Here is a 23,952-nt window from a genome sequence, read left to right as displayed (position 1 = left end):
CAGGTTAGGTCTCCAATCTTCTTAATCTATTTTTTATTCAGGGTGCCTCACGTTGTAAAGCGCCTCATAAGCTTCAGACATCTCTATTAATTCTGTAGTTGTCGGCTCACACCAATTGTATTTACCGGCAATGGTTATAAAAACACTACAGACGACAGAACGCTGCAGCGTTGCTAGCGCTCCGCGTGGTAACACATCGCATTGTAGTGAACAGAAGACAAGCAATTTCTTTGATCAAATATACGGCCTCGGCCTAGATTTGATCAAATATTGGACGACATTTGTCAAAGATCCCTATTACACTATCAAATATCTTTGACAAAGATATTGGACAAAGATATTGGACAAAGAAATTTGATAGTGTAATACCGGCCTTAGAGCTGAAAGCGATAGGAAGCTGTGACGAAGCGTTTTAGGCCGGTATTACACTATCAAATTTCTTTGTCAAAGATTTGATCAAAGATGTGATCCAATATTCTGTCCAATATATTTGACAAAGATCTTTGACGTAGCGCTACAAGGGGTATTACACTGTCATCAAATTTTTCGTCAAAGTTCAAGATGGCTGACAACAACTTGTTATTAACCGCAGCAGTTCTACGTACTACAATTGCATTGTGTGCACATGCGGAAAAGAAGTGGGGGGAGAAAATGGAACCATACATACGAGGTTGACAGTCTTAAAAGTCCTGGGATTACAACTTGATAATAAATTCAGTTGGGAGGAGCACACCACAGAACTGCAGAAACGCCTTAACAAATCTGTATTTGCAATTCGAGTGTTAGCAGACATAGGCAACATAAAAATGAAAAAGCTTGCATACTTTCATTCCATAATGTCATATGGGATGATATTTTGGGGTAAATCTTGAAGTCAAACAAAAGTTTTCATGGTCCAAAAGCGTGTAATACGTATTATTTGTGGAGTAAATTCACGGACCTCCTGCAGAAACCTCTTCAAAGAACTGGGTACTTCAGATTCTTGCATTGGTACTGGGGGAAAATAAGAAAGAAAATTAAACTGTTGGCGGGCCAGAAGTACAGTGAGACTGTCGTTTGGACGTACGAGATTTGCAGGTTAGCTTTTTTTGTTTTGTATTTCATGCCTAGATACTTCCGTAGAGATATTGTTGCATGTGGATCATTATATGTAATGATTATTACAATACATGCAACGATATATTTGTACAGTTATCTAGGCATGAGAAACAAACAAAAAAAAACTATAACTCTCGTAGGCCCAAATGACAGTCTCACTATACTTCCGGCTCGCAGGTTAACTACTGCCTCTCAGTATATTTACTTCTTAATAAAATTTGTCGTAAATAATATATCTCTTATTCCAACAAACAACTCAGTTCATACATACAATACCAGGAACAAAAATGATCTGCACAAGGACTTAAAAACACTTACTTTAGTTCAAAAAGGGGTCCACTACTCAGGAACACTCATCTTCAATAATTTGCCAGGAAACATAAAAAATTTAGTTAGAAATAAAGATCAGTTTAAAAGGAGCCTGAAAGACTTACTACTGGCCAACTCCTTTTACTCCATTGGCGAAATTTTTAATAGAAACAAACGATGTATTTATTCATACTATTAGTATTTTTATTTCAGCTTAAAAAAAATCGACATGTTCCACATCCACGAGGATCTCCTCAGCACGGATCTATGGAACGAAAAACTAATCTAATCTGGGTGAAGCCGTGGGTTTTACGACGACACGATAAAAGCATTCAACAAAACTTGTTACGTGAGCTTACAGAGGAAGACGTCAAGTCGTACATCAATAACTTAAGAATGGATGAGCATACATTTCTGTATGTGCTCAATGAAGTGTATCCTCATATCACAAAGCACAATTTTCACTTAAGAACTGCTACATCTTCAGAAGGCAGGCTCACTATAACACTCCGATTCCTTGCTACAGGAGAGGGTTATGTTATGTTAGGTTAGGTTAGGTCAGGTTAGGTCTCCAATCTTCTTAATCTATTTTTTATTCAGGGTGCCTCACGTTGTAAAGCGCCTCATAAGCTCCAGACATCTCTATTAATTCTGTAGTTGTCGGCTCACACCAATTGTATTTACCGGCAATGGTTATAAAAACACTACAGACGACAGAACGCTGCAGCGTTGCTAGCGCTCCGCGTGGTAACACATCGCATTGCAGTGAACAGAAGACAAGGGATTTCTTTGATCAAATATACGGCCTCGGCCTAGATTTGATCAAATATTGGACGACATTTGTCAAAGATCCCTATTACACTATCAAATATCTTTGACAAAGATATTGGACAAAGATATTGGACAAAGAAATTTGATAGTGTAATACCGGCCTTATGAATGGGTAGACTTCTTTTGTCTGTATCGAGATTTAGCCACCATTAGAGCAGAAATTACAAACTAGTGTAAGTTGAATTATTGTTGTGGTATAAATACATCATAATTTATCAAAAGTGTGTATTATTAATGTAAATTAGCTTGCCCATGTCATCTATAATATTTCTTTAAAGAATTTTCAGCATTTTTAGCGGTGTTGCTGGGCTGTGCCGCGACCGAACGATTTGCAGCGGCGGCACATTTAAAAAATTGTTCCTCTAAGAAAAATTAACCAAACCCGTAAATCGGGAACAGATAAAAATTAGCAGTGAATTAAGAAAATGTTCTTCTTTTACAGCGATCCTGAGACTTACTGATTTTAAATTAGTTCACATTTGTGCATTCATAGACGGATAGTTAATGTTGAAATTTAACAATTTTGGTTCTTTCAAATAACTTAAATGTATAGGGATGTGTGTTTTATCAGTGATAAATAAACGTCGGCTTGGTAATATTTAACCGTTTTCTGCTAATAGAGACAGTCTTGTGTTCCTTAGCTAATGCCGGGAAAGAATTCAGTAAATATTTTAAAAAAAATAACCCACTGCAGTTAGAAAATGTGTGCCAAGGCCGAATTATGTAAAGGATTTAATTCTCAACTAAATATTCTTAATCAGTTAATATGAGTTCACGTAATTTTAAATGTACTTAGTTCCGTGTAAATGAATTTTTTATTACCACACACACGTAAATGAGAGGTTCTACAACAAAGTTCGTTCGTACGTACAGAAAGAAAGAAAGGCAAATTAACTAAAAGCAAAAAATTTGAAAAAGGTAACTGCTTATTTACTTTTATTCTTTAATGAAATTCCATTTAAACTGGCAAATTTCATTAAAGTGTGCATCACCAACTAACAGGCTGACTTTTCAGATGGTTAATGGTGTCAAAGGCTTTGCTGTAAAGACTACAAAATAAGTAGTTTGTCTTAAGCTTGCTCTGTTAAGTAGTTCACTGCATGTAGGATGCTTCTTCTTTTCCTGAAACTGAATTGGTTTTCTGGTATTCGGGCATCTATTCAATGGTAAACCTGCTGGTTAATATTTCCATGAAAATTTTGAATGATGTATTTTTGAAGGCTATACCTCTGTATGAGTCCAGGTTGCAGGTTTCTCCTTTCCCTTTGAAAAGGTTTCTCATCTTTGTTCTCCATTATTCTGATATTTGCTCATGTTGAACAGTCCCATCCAGTAGTCTTCCATCATATGATAGTATTCTTTGAGGTGTTCTGTATATATGCCATCTGGCCCTGAAGCCTTTTTGTCATTTGCCTTTGCTTGGTGTATTCTTGTCTTGTTATAGGGGCGTGACTTTATATGGTTTCTGCTATACAGTGCAGGCTTTGTCCTTGTGTTGGAGGTGGTTTAGGACAGCTTCAAAATGGGTTTCCCTTATTGCTGGTGGTCTTGGTTTTCCCAGCACTATGAATGGGTCTCATTGAGCATGTTCTGCTCATCATCTAGCATCTTCTTCTATTTGGTCAACCATCTTCTCCTTGATTAGTGTTTTGTATACCTCCTCTACCATCCATATAGTGATAGATAATATTGGTGCATTGCGGGTTTGACTTAGTGTAGTGCTGCTAGTGTCTTCAGCCATTCATCATAACCCTCCTTGTTGAACCATGGTGGCAATTTCGTACTTTTATTTGTGTGTGACAGGATTGCAGAGCTGCTGTGCATAGTTTCACTGCTTCCATTTCCTGATGTAACTGTAGGCAATAGGCAAAATAATGTGAACACATGTACTTATTTGGGAATGGTTTATTAATAACCGGTTTGACCACCATTTGCCTGTAATGCAGCTGCAATTCTTCTTGGAATACTGGCATATAATGATTTTATAGTCTCCAGTGGAATGCTATGCAAGTTTTTGATCAGTACCTCTTCTAACTCCTGTAGTGATGAGGGAGGCAGACTCTGCTCTGGAGTCTGCACTCCAATACTGCCCACGAGGGTTTTACAATGTTCGAGTCCAGTGACTGTGCTGGCCAGGGAAGACACTGCAGTTAAGTTGCATGCTTCTCATACCGTGACTGTACTGTCCTGGCTGTGTGAATGGGTGCATTACCATCCTGAAATATGGCCTTATTGTTGGGGAACAACATTTGAATTATGAGATGCACCTGATCACCTAAAATGTTCACATAATCGTTGGCTGTAACATGTCCTTTGAGAGTAATGATGGGACTAGCAGGATAACATGATATCGCTGCACACACCATCACACTTCCACCTCCATGCTTAACCATTGGAATCGAGCAATCAGTATTGTAGGCTTCTTTTGGCGTTCTTCAGATGTAAACCCTATCTGATATTGGAAATAAAAAAAATGTCGACTTGTCGGACCCTATGACATGTTTCCACTGATCAGCCATCCAGGATTTTTGCTTTGGACTCCGTGTTTTACACTTATTTGCATTGGTTGTTGTCACTAATGGTTTCGGTATAGCAGCTCGTCCATGAATATTTGCTTTATGGTGTTCTCAGTGGACAGTGGTGATACACATGGGGTCTTGAAGATGGCTATTGAGCTCTGAAGTCACATTAGCTGCTATAGTTTTGTGTTGCTTTGACACAATTAATGTTAGCTATGATGATCTCTGTAATTTAATTTTGATTTGCACCACTATTACATTTACACGATGATGTCTTTTCATGTGTTGTGTAGGCTGTCATGACTGTTGAAACAGTTGCTCTTGAAACATTCAATAAGTTGGCTGTCTTGGTTACTGATGCTCCAGCTAATCAGGCCCCCACAATTGGCCACTTTGGAACTCTGTTAGGTCTTTCATTATCTCAGCCTCTGAATGCAAATATGAAGTGTGGAATACTTATAAAAAGCCTGCATTGATGCCTGGTCCATAGTGAAAATGCACAGTCCAGTGTGAAACGTGCCTTACCTGCATTGTTGAATGTTGAACACAATCATACCATTACTACCATTGTTCACATTATTTTGCCACCCATGTATATTAGACATGTTGATTTTTCTATTTTCTCTATGATTTCTTTTAACTTGTCTGTGTGTAATTTCCTGAATATCTTATTTGACTCAGGATTGGTTGTTGGTAATGGCTGAAATAATGAAAAAGTTGTTGTGACTGGAATATGTTTTCTTATCAGTGCTACCACTGATGTCCAGAGTGCTTTCAGGTTAATTGAATTGATGCCATTGCCTCTGAATAATACGAGGTCTATTGCACTGGTTGCACTGGTCCCATAAGGTGCTATGTAGGTTTTCAGGTTGGGTTAGTTGATGACACAATATCCTCCTCCTCCTCCTCCTCCTCCTCCTAGCATTCTAGGATCAGTCCTGTTTTAGTGGTTGGTTTGCCTATCCTTGTTTTGATATTGCCTGCCAGGATTACTCCTTTGTTTACCTTCATTTGTGTTAGTACTTCTGTTATTCTACAATTTCATCTTCTACTGTCATTTGCGGTTGAGCATATACACCTCTATTGTGACACAATTTTTTTGAACAATAATTGTGTTTTCATTTATTATTGTTTGTTTAGTTAATCCTAGGCATATTTTGAGGAGAATGGAAACTCCTCTTCTGTCTGCCTGTGGATTGGCATGAAAAAGATTGAAATGTGTTGTAGCCTTTTATGGTATACTCTTCTGTTAAAAACATTTCTGTGTGGATGATGGTGCTGTATCTCACCATAGTCTCTGTTGGTATGAACAATGTCACATTTTTTGACCCTTTGATGTTCCATAAGAGAATTTTTGTGTGTGTATTGCAGTTCTGCACCTTCACTGTGGCATATTGTCTGAAAATGCTCTTACTCCTTATGGCCAAATTTCTGGTCATTCTGGATGCTCAATAAATCTGAATGGACACTCTATTTTGAAGACCTTTTTGGCTCCTTGTGTGTGTTGTTCTCCATATGCTATGCAATATTTGATCCCTTTTCTCTCTAGGTAACTTCTAACCTTTTCTGAAGTTGTACTTTCTTTTAGGTTGCCTAGATACAGCCAGGCATTTTTCCTGCCAGCTCAAGGTCATTGTTTGCATCTGCTCCTGTCCCAATGATGGATTTTACTTGAATGGTATTCCTTATGCTTCTTCAAACATGTATTTTTGCCCACTGAGGTTCTCTCTGGGCATTATAATGATGGTCCTTCTCACTGTTTGTGTTGTGCAACTTGTTGTTGTCATTTTGAGTTGTTAAAACTGCTGTGGTCATTGCATTGAAGAAAAAATGAAAAAACAGGCATGGTCTACGTGTTTAGCACATGTTACAGAACACATCATGAGGAGTTTAGTATGCACTATGATGCATTGTTGAGACTTATTACCACATTCTTTATCATGGACTCCACATCTCAGTTTGATTCAAAGGAGGCAGAAAGCTGAACATTGAGTTACCTGTTGTGTTGCTGAAAGAACATACTGTATATAAACAAAGTTGTTGAAATAGTTGTTCAGAATACATTTTACTTGAATAAAAATAAAGCATTTTGAATTTGAATGTTTTTTTCACTATGTTATTGTTCACAGACAATTGCAGGGTTAAAAACAGTTTATTTGAAACTGTAAATCTCACATCACATAATGACATGGTTATAGTTCTGTTATTGGTCATATTTATCAGAATACTTCAAGTTTGAGTAAGTCACTGTCCATTGTTCGAAGGAACTGCAGTGAATTAAGAGGGTGATTTGTGATTGCTAATGTGTGGGAATCAGAAATTGACAGTCTTACCATATTTCAAAATGTGCTCTATAGTAGTATTTCAAAATATTGTACATTCTGCTGAAGCAATGTCTGAATCCCATTCAAGAAGATATTGCCCAAGTCTTTATGAGCTTTAAAAGACCTAAACCTCTATCTTGCCAGTAGAAATTTGTTTACAGGTTTTTTGCATAATTCGAAAGTGTTCACACAAATAACATCTTTCCCTCCACCATGCAGAGAATTGTGGTTATCTATGTTTAACTCAAGGTAAGCCGAAACCTAAAAACTGAAAGTGGAGTCATATGCTGTGCTACTGTAAAACCTTCCTTTATATAAACAAAGCTGAGCTGCATCTCATGCTGTGTTTTACAATTTGTGCATATGATTGGAATCAACTGGATGTCCCTTAGACTACTTGCATGTCCCTAACCAGTTATCCAACTGCGAAACGGGAGTTACAGTGGAACATTGATCCAGGCCACATTTTATTTCTGGTGAGTCTCCCCATCTTTGACAGGTGAATGCTAGTTTAAAAGACAGAGTAAATAAATAAGAGACCTCAGCAGGAGTAATTCTTACAATCTTTTGGTCTTCAGTCAAATGCTTTACCAGTAGACTACCACACCAATTGTGAGTCACTGCCACTGTCTAGAGTAATAGCAGCTGTTCACTGGGTGATAATGATGTCGTTCTCACAACTTAAATTTAATTCATCATAATTCATACAATTTATATGAAATACTTGTAAACTACAACTACACCTTCCTTGTAAATCAGTGCAACTGTTAGTCAAAACCAGATCAAAATCTCTACAGCTGTTTCTGAGAGTGGCCTACACATACAGATGGTTACAAGAAGGCAACTTTAACTTACATGTAGAGAAATTTATTTTATTTATCATAAATTTTGACAATCTCTTCTTCATCTGAGGAGCTGGTTATCTGGGCTACAATAAACTGTTTAGTAAGCTGTTCATAGTTTCATATTACAGGGTGTCTACTGGCTTTCAAAAGATCAAATTTATGACTTTTTCATGACTTTTCCATTATTCCTTTAAAAAAAGTGCACGGTACAATTGCAAAAACTTTTTCAGTGAACCTGAACATAAAAGCCAGTATAATAAAAGCTAAATGTAATAATTCCTGTATCACTTTAAGTAAATGTCAACACGAATAATATAACTACGTACGACTTATAGTACGCTAATCATCAGATGCTATAAAAACATTCCTCTCTCACCTTGGATATATCATGACTATTTTCAGATATATTTATCATCACATCAATTAAAACATAAATTCTTTAAACATATTAATGCAGTCAAAACCTACAATTTTTCTTGAGACAGTATGTTGTTGTTGTGGTCTTCAGTCCCGAGACCGGTTCGATGCAGCTCTCCGTGCAAGCTTCTTCAGAAGACAGTATAACAACTATGAAAGTATAAAATTTATGTCAAATGTTAAATTTCAAGTAAAATATTCAGTGTTTAACTTTCTTAGATAAACATCTTTCTTTCCATTTTGCAGAATAATTTTTTTTATCTTTGAGCTTTGTTATTTCTTGAACTGTTCTCTGTTTAAGATTGGCCATTTTATTTTCAGTAGGCTTCTTAGTTATTAAGACTTGCACTCTTTTTGATGAAGCATTCTCTACTGCTGTATAACTGATTTTGTAATGTCCACATTCATTTGTTTCTCATTATTTAGTAAACTTCCTGGTGATTGCATTGCACTGCACTGGTAACTCTTCTCTCAGCAACTGTATCTTCTTCTACACAATCAGTCATATTAATGTCACTACCAACTAATTTCGAAGTAAACACAAAATAATCCCACACAGATGGCAGGTGGGAGCACTGGCAAGTGAGGGTATATAAAACTGGCACTGAGGCAACTGTGGTACACCATGGGCTGTAACTGACAAGACTGAATAATGGCTGTTGAAATGCATGTGGGTGAAAGGTGGGATTCTGAATGCCGGCACCACAACTGGACACCCACTGAGTGGTGACATGCGACCTTTTCAGATGAACCACGTTTATGGTCCATCAGACAGATGGCCACTGGCATGTAAGGTGCAACACATTGAAAAGCATGCACCCTCCAATAATTGTCAGAAGCTTCTAGGCTGGAGGAGGGAATGTTATATTATGTTATATTCTTGGGAATGTTTTCATGGCATTTCCAGGGTGATCTCATTATTCTGGAAAGCACAGAGGATCAATGTAAGTGTGCATCTATCCTTGGCTACCTTGTCCACCCCTATATGTAGTTTAACATTAGAGTGCCCACTTGGGGTATATGTGTAGCCCAGTGAGTAAAACAGTCATTTATTTTCAACAATTTTTGTGTATTCCTCAGGTATGAATCCAGTTCTTGCTACTAGCGTGCCGACTCCTGTGGCACAAAGATGTGTAAATAAATTGTCGTTTAAGTCTGTGGACTAGTCTTTAGCCCACACAGCCATTCGTGGAAGTTAAATTTCTGATTGCACAAGTTGTGAAACTGAGGTAAATATGATATAATTACTGTAATAAATACTACAAAAGCATTACACATTTTATAGTATTGTCATTTGTATACATTTTTGCAGTTAAGAGTCATTTCTTATTCTTTATATTGTATTTTTAGATGGTGGGTTATATAAATCAGATGGATGAACAGATTCAGAGATGGCTACTAGAGGACGATGAAGATGGTGATGTTTTGAGCGAAAGTTGGGAGGAAGGAGGGCTTGTGGAACAAAACGTCCCCCCTGTGTCTCCTCACAACTCTGGTCTAGAACAGGGGGGGTGAAGAAGATGATGCTGATGAAGATATCCCTTTGTCAACTTTGGCAACATTTCAATATGTAATGGCATGAAACGGGGCAAGTTCCTGCCACTCATTTCGAGAATCAGATCTCACGACATTTTGACTCATTCGTCAGGCCCAATAGGTTTGGATAAAAATGCTAAAACAACTCTTCTATCATTTCTGCTATTTTTTGATGGTGATTTTTATAACATTCTCATTGATTCGACATTTGTATTGACACCGTATAAAGCAACTATCAGAGAGACAGAGATGCAGTTCATATTGATATGATAGAAATCAAGGCGATTATAGGCATTTTGTTAGTAATTGGAACTTACTGTGCAGGGTGAACAAATCTGGAAGACTTTTGGGACAATTCAGAAGGTACTGGCACTGAATTAATACATACAACTATGTCAGAGAGTAGATTCCGAATCCTACTGCGACCTCTCTGCTTTGATGATGTAAGAGAGAGGCCGGCTGATCAAGCAGATGACTAATTAGCTGCAATACACCACATTACTAGCATAATGCTTCAGAACTGTAAGAAATATTACACTCCAAGGGAATATCTTATGACTGATGATCAGTTAATTGGTTTCAAGGGATGCTGCGGTTCTGCGATGTACGTGCCAAACAAACCAGATAAGTTCAGTACAAAGATCATTACAGCAGTGGCTTCAAGTATACATATGCCTATGATTTTGAGATTTATGTAGGCATGCAAACAGAGGGACCATTTAGGGAATCAAATAAAGTGCCTGATATCGTCCATCGAATTCTGAGTCTATTATATTGCCTGGGATGCAATATCACTATGAAAAACTGGTTTACTAGTGTGCCTACACACAAAGAACTGTTGACTCACAAGATTACAGTCATAGGAACACTAAGAAAGAATAAACGAGAGATACCTGAATTGTTGAAAACAGCACAAAACTGTGAAAGAAACGAAACCATTTTTGGGTTTCAACCTGATTGCATTCTAGTCAGTTATGTGAAATAAAGTAGTTTTGTTTTTATCTACACTTCACAATGATGACAAAATTGATGCTGCTAGTGGTGATGCTAGAAAACCAGAAATCATCACATTTTATAATCAAACAAAGTGTGGCGTTGATCTTTTTGATAAAATGTGTGGACAATATGATGTTACTTGAAACAGTTGCTGATGGCCTCTCACACTGTTTTACAGTTTTGTCAGTATGCCAGGCATAAATGGTCTTGTGATATATCAGATGAACAACTCTGAAATGTAAGTCATCCACCATCACTACCTACAAGAAGTAGGATTCCCACTAGGAAGACCTTCTATTGAGTGTCAAATATCTCAGCAAAACATTCCCAGAGCTGTCAAACTAAAATGCAGACTACTTCTGGGACTTTCAGAACAACCCACGCACCCTGTTATACTTACTCACGGAGGAGTTGGCCACTGTTCTTTTTGTAGCAGGGCTCGCAATCACAGCACACGTAAACAATGCGGCAGATGTACGGGATGCATTTGTAGTGATCATCTTGTGCCCTGAATGTATGCCAGCTGAATGAAGATGGTCATGGAAAAATTGTTTATTGGTTCAATTAGCAGATCAGAAATCAGGAAACTAATGGGTATTATTTTTGAAATTAAAATTATATGAACATCATCAAAATTGATGATTGAACATTGATTTTTAAAGAGTTTTTTATTTCTTTGTTTATGATAGTTGAAACTTTAAATTTCATTACTTTTATGTGTAAAGAGAATAAAAATAAAGATGTTTGGTATTTATACAAGGTGTTTTCTTTAAATTATGTCCTAATTTGTAAATAACATAATTTCTTGTCGGACTATGTACGTAGTCCGCACGTTCGCTCAACGAGTATCTACGAGCTACTGGACTCTAGTGTTAATGTATGAGATTCATTCAAATGAAACCTGGTCAGTGCGTCTACCTTTGCCATGCACATAAGGTGGCACCACATAACTGCGGGTACGGTGACGCCATCTGTTAGTAGAGAGACTGATGCACGCGCACCATTTGGTGTTGCATAGTACCAGTGTGGTTCCACACTGAAGAGAAGGTGGTCACACAAGTTATCATCCTCTACCAAATATGCAGGCGAGTAAGCAGAGGGAGTTGGAGGCCAAGAAATGTATCAACGGATTAAGGCTGTGCATGGTGAGCACAGTATGAGTCATTCAAATGTTGTGGAATGGTGCAAATGGTTTCTCGAGGGCTGTGAGTCACTGGAAGATGGTGCTCATCCCAAATAGGCTCATTGTGTCATCTCACTGGAAATGGTTGTTTCGGTGGGAAATTCTGGAATATTCACTGTACAGTCCTGACCTTTCACCGTGTGACTTTCATGTGTTTGGACCTCTAAAACAAGCTATTCACAGACAATGATTTGCAACAGATAGCAAAGTGTGTGAATGGGTCCAGGCCTCGATCCAACAGCAGCCTCCTAGCTTCTTCGAGGATGGAATTGACCGGCTAGTGTCACAATAGGATAAATGTGTCAACAAAAAATTACCAAATATGCAGCAACCAGTCACAAAATCGTGTTTTATTTATTCACTTTTGCAAATCGATTTCAATTGATTAACAGCCATCATCAGTGCTTTCAACCAATATGAGCCCTGAGTAGTAATACTGTCTGTCTTAAGCAGAGGTCAAACTTTATGTTTGACCTCTGCTCTCATCCCATCCAGTTGGTCTCCCGTGACCTGGGGTTCTGAGTGACTTTTCTGAACTGCATCCCTTTTCCTAATCTCCAGTCCTTCTCCTTCATCCCTCTTTCTACACCTTAAACTCTCATCAGATGGAGGAGCCACTAGCTCTGAAAGCTTGTAAAAGTTAAACCTTTCTGTGTGTGTTTTTTCCTGCCACCACTTGGGAGTAGATGTTTTTATCGATACATTTACATTATATTGTCAATAATTGATTATTTTCATTCCTGTATGTAGTTTGCTTTTCCTCAGCATGTTGGCATCTACCAGCAGGACAATACAAAGTACACATCTCACAGTGGACGTGCACGGTTTGAAGAGTGCCAGGATGAGTTTACTGTACTCCCCTGGCTACCGAGCTCCCTGGATTTAAACCCAATTGAGAAACTGTAGGACGACCTCAATCAGACTGTTCACACCACGGATCCTCAACCAAGAAACCTAGCACAGCTGCTTACATCACTGAAGTCGGCATGGCCCCACATCCCTGTTGGTATCTTCCGAGAAACTCATTGAGTATCATCCTGTATGTCTTGCAGTGATCCACACTGCAAAGGTTTTCATTCAGGCTTTTGACAGGTGGTCACAGTAATCTGAGTGGACAGTGTAAGTCTTCAATTATAACTTCTTTGTTAGCAGGATAGCCCCTTTCAAATGTAGCATTTCCATGAAACAAGGAAACAAGCATTACAGCTTCTGTACAAACTTGATGAAGTCACAGTTTGGTGATCAAATTTGTTCTTCTCAGGATTGAATTGTTTCAGTTGTTTTTCAGAGTATTCACAAAATTTTTAAACATTCATTCTCCACTACATCAGCTGTCAGTGCAGTCTAAATGGAGCTCTGCATAGCTTCGAGGAATAAACATGAGCTGCCTTTGACAATCTTTAGTTTCAAAGGACTCTTGTCAACAGTTTTTGTGTACAGACATTTGCAAAATATCTGTGCACTAGTAACAGTGGCACCAAATCCAGTATCTGAATTATGACCTGTTTTATGATTAATCAAACAATGGAAAATCCAGGATGGAATGTAACAATATGAGAGATGGAAAGTTGCTACTCACCATGTGGCAGAGATGCTGAGCTTTTAATTTGTCTTATTTTTATTATTATTTCTCTCCTTTCCACTACTTACCCCCTCCCCCCTCTGCACCTTCTCTCCTACCCTCTGTCTAAACTGCAATATTTCACTGTCCGCCACTCCCACCATACTATCCCTCCCCCTCCCTGCCCCAGCCTCCTCCTTACCCCCACCCTGCTCGCAGTGTAGTTTCAGCTCTCTGAGACTGCAGATGTGTGTGCAGGTTGTGCTTGCGTAAGTGTGTGTGTGCGTGTGTGTATGTGTGTCTACTGCTGACAAAGGCCTTAATGGCCGAAAGCTATGTTTGTGTGAATCTTTTTATTGTCTATCGCAGCTCAGCATCTCCGCTATATGGTGAGTAGCAACTTTCCTTCTCTCATACTGTTTTATGATTACTTGCTTTTGTAACATCAATAGCAAGTAATTTGTCATCATTCCCACAAAAATTTTCTTTACCAACTGTGAAGCTAAACTGAAAAAATCTTTATGCAAAAAATGGAAGAAAGATTCATTTGACTGATGGTTTGTTAAAAATTTCTCAAGTTTACTGATATAAGAAACTCAAGTTTTGCACAAAGGAAGTTATTGTCTAAATGACATTTAATTTTTTGAAAGTTACCATTCCAGAAAAAGATACAGCTTAAAGAGATTTAAATAGAAAAGGAAGTGAACAGAATAAAAGAAATAGTTGTTCTAATTGATACTCTTCCAGCAACACATTATATGGCAGCACTGTCTTGGGTGAAGCTACAGTTTACATGTCATTTCCAATATGTCTATACAATTTATTTAGCTCTGTGTTAATGAAGCTGCACCTCCAAATTTCTCGCTGCACTCTTGCCCTTCAAGGGTCCAAATCACAGTTGCTAAAAATAACTGTGCTAGTGTGGCTTGCACAGATGAGCAAACAAGTCCCCTACAGATGATCAAGAAGTTTTAAAAGCTGGCTATAACATTTTTGGGAGTAATGCTAACTTGCTACTCCATTCTACAGCCAAATCTGTAGAAAACAAAATTCACGGTCTTTTACTCAATTTCATTACTTTGTCATTACTTTCATGAGTTGTTGTTTGTTGTTGTGGTCTTCAGTCCTGAGACTGGTTTGATGCAACTCTCCATGCTACTCTATCCTGTGCAAGCTTCTTCATCTCCCAGTACTTCCTGCAACCTACATCCTTCTGAACTTTCATGAGTATCTGTCCACTTAAATTACTTTTTCTTGATTTTCATTACCAGTGGACACCCTATATTATTATTAGATCTACTCCCACATAACCCTACTTGATTTTGTGTTGAAAATCCTTTACTCACTGACCAAATATCCTATTCTTCCTGCTGCTACACTTCATCAGTTTCCATGATATTTAACATCAATCTATAGGGACATGTTTTTTATGGATTGTCTTAAGGGATACAATAATAACCTTTGTGATATACTTATTTACCCACTCGATTTCTAGGTTTATTTCCTATCAAACAAATCACAACACATAATCAGTTTTTTAAATGATTGCATTATAGAGATATTTTTACAAAATGTAGTATTTGGCTCTAGGTACAATGTGGTCATGTACCATGAGCCACAGTTAAAATTAAAGTGATGAGTTATTTATTATGAACAGAATTTATGTAACATAAACACAGGGCTACTAAACAGAGCATCCAAATAAACACACAAAATGTCTGATGTAAACATTTAGGCTTCAAAGAGCATGTTAATTAACAGTTAAGAAGCAAAAGTTACTGTCAGTGTTTGAAGCCTCTGTATCATTTCTATATTGTTAATCTCTATTGGCATACTGTTAATGTCTGTTAGAAACTTTAATCTATATCTGATTAATTTATGTTGTAGCCATGAGAGTGAAGATGGAATCTCAGTTCCCAATGCCTTCCTAATACTGGTAAGTAATCTGAAAGCATGTTCTTGTGAAATTTTGCCTACATCATCTACTAAAAACCATACAAATGTTCCACATGCTTTTCCCTCTCATAGAACTTTCACAGTAAGGTCTCCATATGTTACAGAAACAATACTTCCTACAGAATGTTTTCTCCCCTCCAAATTTCACCAAAATCCATAATCCAGAATGATGTGCTTCCTCTACATCTGTACCTACATCAAATGAAATATCATATGCGACAATGGAAAATCCATGATGGAACATAAGAGTATTAGGAAAAGGAAAGTTGCTACTCACCATATAGTGGAGATGCTGAGTCGCAGATAGGCACAATAAAAAGACTGTCACAAATAAAGCTTTAGGGCAGTATGGCCTTTGTCAACAATAGACAACACTCTCTCTCTCTCTCTCTCTCTCTCTCTCTCTCTCTCTCTCTCTCTCTCTCTCTCTCTCTCTCTTTTATGCAAACGTGTGTGAAGTTGCGATTGTATGAGTGTGTGTGTGTGTGTGTGTGTGTGTGTGTGTGTGTGTGTGTGTGTGTGTGTCCATTGTCTATTGTTGATGCAGGTCTTACAGCCGAAAGCTTTCTTTGTGACAGTCTTCTTATTGTGCCTATCAGCAACTCAGAATCTCCGCTATATGGTGAATAGCAACTTTCCTTTTCAACTGCCTTTGCAATGAGAATTTATTCAAACCCATGTCACAGTCACTATCCTTATGCAAATCATTTGGACTGGAGTCACTATCTGATGTTGAGTTGTCTATAATTTTCTTCTTACTTTTCCTTCCTACTGCATTTAACTTAAATAGTTTCCTTTTGCTAGTTGATGACCCATTTTTTTTTTCTTTTCATGTCAATCAACACTCTTGATGTAGCACACTTCCGTTTCCCTTCTGTATGCCTACTGTTAGTGGAAGAGCTCTTGGTAATGGCTATTGTGACTCTATAGGGGTGACTGCAGTTTCGTTGGTGGCTGAGTAGAGATACCATTTTATCTTGCTGCCAGTTCATCATTCCTAGATGTAATCTCTGTATCCAAAGTAGGTTGTGGTCTATCTGTCACATACAATGTGAAGAATTCATCATCTTGGAATATGGCCCATTTACAGGCCAATTGGCACTTGCTCAAAATCCTGATTGAATATTCACAGGTGTGAATGCTGATGGATAACCTCAATTTGGAATTTCCACAACATCATAAATGGTTATAGGCTTTCCAGGATGCTTGTGGCTACTATGCTATTTTCTCAAAAACTGACATTTTGAGCCCATGGCTGTGTACAAAATATAGGTTGAGTCTTACTCAGAAGATTTCAGCAACCAGCCACCTATGTGGGGGCACAATGTAAGTAAGATTATACCATTGTCCTTTGCTAGTGTGATACTGTCCACAGTGATATGACTTGTGGTTGTCAAATATTAACAGCACTTTCTGATTTTTATTTGGCTTCACATGGGAAATGAAAAGTCCCAAATATTTCCAAAAAATACTGCTGTTTGATCAGCCACTTGGATGTGCTCAACCTATAGATCCATATGGTGTACCTTTCAACAGATATTTCTTAAAGTTGACCCTTGAAAATATGAACATGGGTGCACTCTGTTGCATAATGCATTATTGAATGAAATCATTGTAATATTACTGCCATGCTCAGCTGATGTCATTGTTCCATCCTTTAGTTGCCAATATTTTCCTGGCACATTAAATATTCTTTCTGATGTTAATTTTACTTTGTCCATTATTGACTGTAAATGGTTGAAAAATGCTGCAACATTGTGCCTATTTAAACGTGTTGAATGAGCTACAATCATTGTTTTAGGCTTTCTTAGGCTTAGTCAATCATGGTTTTTCATGAAGTCAATGTGCCATTGTTTATCTGCTTCTTTGTTTTTGTCCCAAGATGGAGACATGCTTTTGTTCTGTGATGTACCAAACTTGAAAGCCAATTTTCCTAAATCAATCCATAGTACATTTTGCAGGCAGTTATGAGGTAATCAATCGACTCATTTTCCTTCCACAGAACTAAATTCCAGTTGGATTGCACTATTTCTGTGGGGAGCATTTTCAGGATTTCTCTGTAGAGTGGCTCTTGAAATGTGAAAATCTTTTGCTGCTTTTTTGATTGATAGTCCAGGCTCCACAACAGCTGCAGCTCCTTTCAGAGCTTTCAGAGACAATGGTGGTCTTGTGTTACCCATCTTGCTCCTTGGCAGTTGTCAGAATTAATACTGCAGTCATTGTAACACATTCTGTTATCTACCTAACAATGCACTGTACTTAGGGCCATGCTCAAGGTACAATTCAACTGACTGGCACAAGGTACAATTTTCTTCCCACTTTAATAAATGGTTTAATTAACCTACAATAACAACAGGGCAGGAATATCTCAGCGTTGTTATTACAATATATATCTATCATAAGTACTAACCACTTAAGTTTCCATTTATTGCTAGATGAATAGCTGTACCAACATTGAATTCATTGAATTAAGAACAGAAAAACTTACTTTTAGGTGTCAGAATGACGATTTTTCTAGGAAACTGAAACTGTTCCTCCTTGCTACTGTAACAACTGCTGACTATACTCACATCAGTGTAGACAACCTTTGGTGTGAAAAAGAATGAAGTCAGAGAGTAAAGCCCAAAGATATAAGATTGACTCAAGGTATAAGGTGGCTCAAAGTACAAGCCTTTTTCCTACATTTCCCTTTTTAAATTCTCTAATCTACATACCCAATTAAAAAAACCGACTTCCACACTGTGGCCCGTAGAATGCCAGTATTGTATTTTCAGATGATATCCTCCTGAGTAGTCCCCAACTGGTAATATGAATGGCAGGCTATTTTACTTCTGGGATATTTTAACACTGAGCTGCCTCTTGCTTTCAGCTGTTTGCAGTACCAACATTGCGAGGTTGTGTCGGTTAATGCTTTGAGGCCATGTCAATCATACTAACCATTGTTCCTACAGCTAGTGAAAAGGCTGCCGCCCCTCTTCAGGAACCACAGGTCTATCTTGCTTCTCTTCTGTTGCAATTGGACCATACCTCGGCAAGATCCACAGTTCATGGAGAGAGGGGTATGTGATTACTGATATTACTTTCCTCCTCACTGTTTCAGTTCATGAGTGATCATTATGTAGTATGCGTGTGAGAATCAATGAGTTAAATCACTGTATCAAAAGGGCAACTCACTTGGGAAAGTAGAAATTAGAAGGATGTTTTGTCTTCTTGAGAGTTAAATCACTACATGTCAAATGTTGATTTTGCAAAAATTAATAAAAATTGTAAGCTCAGTAACAGTGTTTAATTATGTGTTTTGCCCAGTATTAGATTAGTCTCTAGAATATCCTGCAATAATTTGAATTTCAGATAAAACAATGTAAACCCTTGACAAAACTTACAATTTCGAGCTCCATGTAGTCATTGGATGTTCCACTATCCACACGTAGTAGCACTGCATCTTCCTGGCCCGTGATAAACCCCAGAGCCAACACATCACTCTTCATTTCGGGTCTGTGGCCTTCAGGGTATTGGAATGTCAGAAGTCCTCGATCTGGTCCCCACTCAAAAGCTACAGATTCTGCAATGAAGAAAATCGGTTTAATGTAGTTTAACTAAATGGAACAATATTATGAAAAGCAAAGTTGCTCCTCAACATATAGCAGAGGTGCTGAGTCGCAGATAGGCACAACAAAAAGACTGTCACAAATAAAGCTTTTGGCTGTAAGACCTTCATCAACAATAGACAACGGACACACTCACACACACATGCGAATGCAACTCACACACATGACTGCAGTCTCAGGCCAGTGTGGTTTCAGTTGCCTGAGACTGCAGTTTTTTTTGTGTGTGTGTGTGTGTGTGTGTGTGTGTGTGTGTGTGTGTCTGTGTCTGTTTGTCCGTTTATCATCTATTTTTGAAAAAGGCCTTACTGGCACAAAGCTTTACTTGTGCTAGTCTTTTTGTTGTGCCTATCTGCGACTCAGCACCTCTGCTATATGTTGAACAGCAACTTTACTTTTAATAATATTGTTTCATTTCATCCTGGATTTTCCACTGTTTAATTAAATGGAAACATTTTTTCCTGAAAAAGAGTGTTATCATGAAAGTGTCAAAGGGTTTCTTCTTACATCTATGTCATTGCTCTGCAATTCACACTAAAGTGTTTGGTAAAGGGTTCGTGAAACAACCTTTGGACTATTTCTCTACTGTTCCACTATGAAACAGAGATCAGGAAAAACAAACAGCACACAGGGAAAATGAACACTTAAATCTTTTTGTGTGATCTCTGATTTCTTTATTTTATCACAAATATTATTTTCCCCTGGGTAGATGGGCATCAACAAAATAATTTTGTACTTGGAGAAGAAAGTGTTTTAATGATTGTCACCCCAACTTGCACATCATACCCCTGATGCTCTCTCCCCTATTTCTCTTTAATAGAAAATGAGCTCCTCTCTTTCGAATTTTTTCGATGTCCTTTGTCAATACTATCTGATGAAGATTCCATGCCATGCAGCAACAATGTGGAAGAGGATGGAAAAGTGCAGTGTAGGCAGTCTCTTTCATAGATCTATTGCATCTTCCAAGCGTTCTACCAATAAAACACAGTCTTTGGTTCACTTTCCTTCAAAATTATCTAGATGATTGTTTCAATTTAAGTTGTTTGTAATTTGTATGATTTATCTAATAACCAAACTTTAACATATTCCTTTTAGTAGTCACATGGATGACTTCAAACTTTTAATTGTTTAGAGTCAATTGCCACTTCTCACTCACACCTTACAGACATCATGTTTAAATCATTTTACAATTGGTTTTAATCTTCTGATGGTTTAATAGATGGTAAATGGCCACATCATCTGGAAACAGTCTGATGACTGCTAGGATTGTGTTCTAATTCATTCTATAGCTTAATAACAGGAGAAGGCCTTTGTCAGGGACCATCAAATATTAGTCAATGAGTCTCCATCAGTCACTATGAACAGTGTCCTTTATGACATGAAATCATGAATACAGTTGCACAACTGAGATGGTACTCCATAGGCAAACAATTTGATTAGAAGCCGCTAGTGAGGAATGTTGTCAAAAGCCTTCTGGAAATCTAGAAATGTGGAATCAGTTTGAGATCCCCTGTCAATGCCACTCATTACTTCTTGTGAATAAAGAGCCAGTTGTGTTTTACGGGAACAATATTTTCTTGCCATTATTATAGAACACAGGCATCATAAAAATGGATCTAGGTAGATACTGAAAGTGAGTCTTGTCAGAACTATTGTGCACTTTTACAGTAAATTTAAAACTGAATACATCTTACTCGGAACTATTTATTATCTTTGAACAAATTCCAAATGTTTGAGGAAAATACAAAACACTGTGGAGATAAAAAATGCTAGCAACACAGAACGAGAGGAGACTTTCACTTAGTCCTAACGAGATATGTTTTCATGTGTTATCAGGGAAACTGTGTGGAGCTGTTGTTTACCACCCTTGTAAGCTTGCACAGTTTGGGAAATCTGCAACAACATCAAATTTTTGAGTAAGTGGTAGGAAACTTACAGAGAAATGGGAACTGCACAGGGTGAATGAATGTCACCATCTCAAGAACTGAATTAGGCATGTATGTAATGGTGGTAGATTACCTTTAAACATTCATACTGTTATCTGCCAGTGGTGAATGTTGCATCTGAGGTCTTTACACAAGTCACTAAGCAGGTCTGTAATAGGTGGCGACACAGCTGTTTCTAATGAATCACGTTGCAGTTTAGTCTAACGTGCTTATAATATAGCATTATGCAGAACAGACCTCAGACCTTATTGTCTGGGGTTCCACTTGGTATCAGGGGTGGTCCCTGCTGCTCTGAACTCAGAGTAATCCACACAGTGACTGCTACATCAAAGATGTTGTGGAATCTGCAGCCATTCTCTTCATCCAACATGTCTGTGGAGCTGTTTGCCAGTAGAGTAGTACTCATCCACATAATGGAAGAACTATTCATGACATGAATGGTATGGCTCTCTTCCTCTGCCACCTCACCCACTGGACATTTCTGAAATTCTATCAGTTGGTGACTTGCTAGCAGAACTTCAGTACAGGTCTATAAACTTGGGAGTTTGGAATCAAACACAATTTGTTCCTCCTCCTGTACTACCCATCTGCTGTTTTCATATGATACTTCAAACAAAAGATCTACATGACTTTACACAGACCACTATCAACTTCTATCAATTGTCTAACTGAAGGAATTATGGAAGCAGATGATAAAATATCTCCACACTTGGAACCTGTTCCCCTCAAATGGTTCCAGCAACCTCATTAGACCAATTTTCAAGCTAAAAATACCCATGAAATGGTTAGCATTGAGTCCATTGCTTCAAAGCCTTGAGATACCTTTTTAGGCAAAAGAATGCATGTTCAGCAAATAACAAAGCTATAATAGTTTTTCACCAAAATATAAGGAGACTTACAAGTAAAGTAAATGAAATTTCTGTTCTGTTAGAGGATTCATGAGGGATAAAAGATGCTGATTTATTATGTTTTAGTGAACATCATATGAGAGATGTTGAAATGTTGCAGTTGAGTGGTTACTATCTAGCAATACATTACTGTATGACCATCTTTGAGAAAAATGGTATTGTAATTTATGTAAAAAAAAAGTATCTTACAGAGCATTAGATTTAAAGATTCATTGTATGGAAAAATATATTGAAATATGTGGAGTATAAATTATTATAAATGACTTGCCAACTGTAGTATTAGCATTTTACAGAACTCCTACAGGAAACATCATTGTGGTGCTAGCTGCAACAGGCAGAAGATGTGCTGCATAATATTTCATTGACTGTACCAATACCTGTTTGTATTGTGATATATGTGAAATTCTGAATGTCTGTGAGTGCCACAAGAAGCTTGTATAGTTATTGTAAATTATAGGCTAAACTAAAATTAGTTTTTTAAAAAAAAATTTGAGAACAGTGGGCCTGTCATTCAAAACAATCGTTTTCTAATTTCATTTCACGATTACATGAGAAACAGGTTATTTTTGAGAGTTTTTGGGTGCATATAAAACTATGTTTTCATAATTTACCAGTACGATGTTTGGAATTTGTAATTTATTTCATTTGTGGTTCAAAATTACTGCCAAAGAATATATCACTGCTGAATTTAATTGTATATCAATGCAAATAAGTGTGTGCTTTTTAGAATTTTCAGAAGCTACCATTGTTTCTTGCATAATCCGTGAGCAATTTATAGTAAATCAGCATTTGTGATTTAGTTAATGTAGCAGATACTTTCACTATCATATTGAGTTACAACTAGTTTTTCCTTAAAGAAGTGCAGCCACATTTATTATCTGCATCTGTCATAAACAGCTCTGTAGTCAAGTTTGCAAACAACTATAATTAGCCTTAAAACATTTTAGAAAACTAGTAATTTTTATCACAGTTTTTTGTTTTACCTCGATAGAAATCTTATTTTGCGTATTTTCTTCAATTATTATAGGGAATTAGCAACTTTGAAGTTCAACAGATTAGAAGATACTCAGTGGCTTAATTTAAAGTTATTTTTTCACTGCCTTGTAATTCATGGTACCAGCTAAAATGCAGCCCCATTGTGAATGCTGTTCTCAAATATGGGATGAATTGGTTGATATTTGTAAGCAGCTGGAAGTCACCCTGACTACTGTCAAATGATTAGCAGCTGCTGCGGATCGGTGTGTTGGAAGACCTCCCGAGAGCCGTGTGCCTGTGACAGCAGCACCAGAGCTACCTCAAGTACCATCCTCTCCTTGGATCCTGTCTCTTCTGCAGAAAGTCCACGATCTGCCATTATTTGTCCACTTGACAGTGAGTGGTATGTCAATAGTATGTCTAGGCATCCTGTACACGGTGGATGGGGACCAGTGGGGACCAGGGTGTTGTAATGATCCCTCTAACCAAGTTTAAGGTGCTCTCTCTCTCTCTCTCTCTCTCTCTCTCTCTCTCTCTCTCTCTCTCTCACTGAAACTGAGACAGCAGGTCTCATTTCACCTGTTTTTCGGAAACCTGTTTGGTCTGGTGTCAAGAGGAGGCAAATACAAAAGGGTAGTGGTACATTAATCGTCAGCTGTTCAAACATTTGGTGAGTGATGGTACCCCTTAGGGAAATGGCAGCAAGGGTCAGGAAAGGACACTAGGTGCACTCAGTGTGTATGCCTGGGGACCTCATTCAATGTGTTGAAGAGGCTACTGCAGGAGCCATTGAGGGAACAGGGTGCAGCCAACTGTAGATTATGGCACATGTTGAAAGAAATGATGCCAGTCATCTGGGTTCCTAGCCAAACTTGGGTCATTCAAGCAACTGCCAGAGAAGGTTGAGAAAACCAGCCTTGTGCATGGAGATTCAACAAAGCTC

At 37.8% G+C, this 23,952-nt stretch overlaps 1 protein-coding gene across 1 annotated transcript in view; it reads right to left on the bottom strand.

The window, feature by feature from the left end:
• Positions 1-23,952, bottom strand: part of LOC124794982 (neurexin-1-like) — a 2,052,691-nt gene that overhangs the window by 114,642 nt on the left and 1,914,097 nt on the right. Inside the window, exon 19 of the mRNA XM_047258725.1 lies at positions 18,959-19,137. Within this exon, the coding sequence (XP_047114681.1) occupies positions 18,959-19,137 (179 nt within the window). The remainder of the gene's footprint in view (positions 1-18,958; positions 19,138-23,952) is intronic.

The sequence above is a fragment of the Schistocerca piceifrons genome, chromosome 4 (genome assembly GCF_021461385.2).
Source record: "Schistocerca piceifrons isolate TAMUIC-IGC-003096 chromosome 4, iqSchPice1.1, whole genome shotgun sequence".
Lineage (NCBI taxonomy): Eukaryota > Metazoa > Arthropoda > Insecta > Orthoptera > Acrididae > Schistocerca > Schistocerca piceifrons.
The sequence above is the reverse complement of the archived record's forward strand: the minus strand, read 5'-3'. Positions and strand labels throughout refer to the sequence as shown.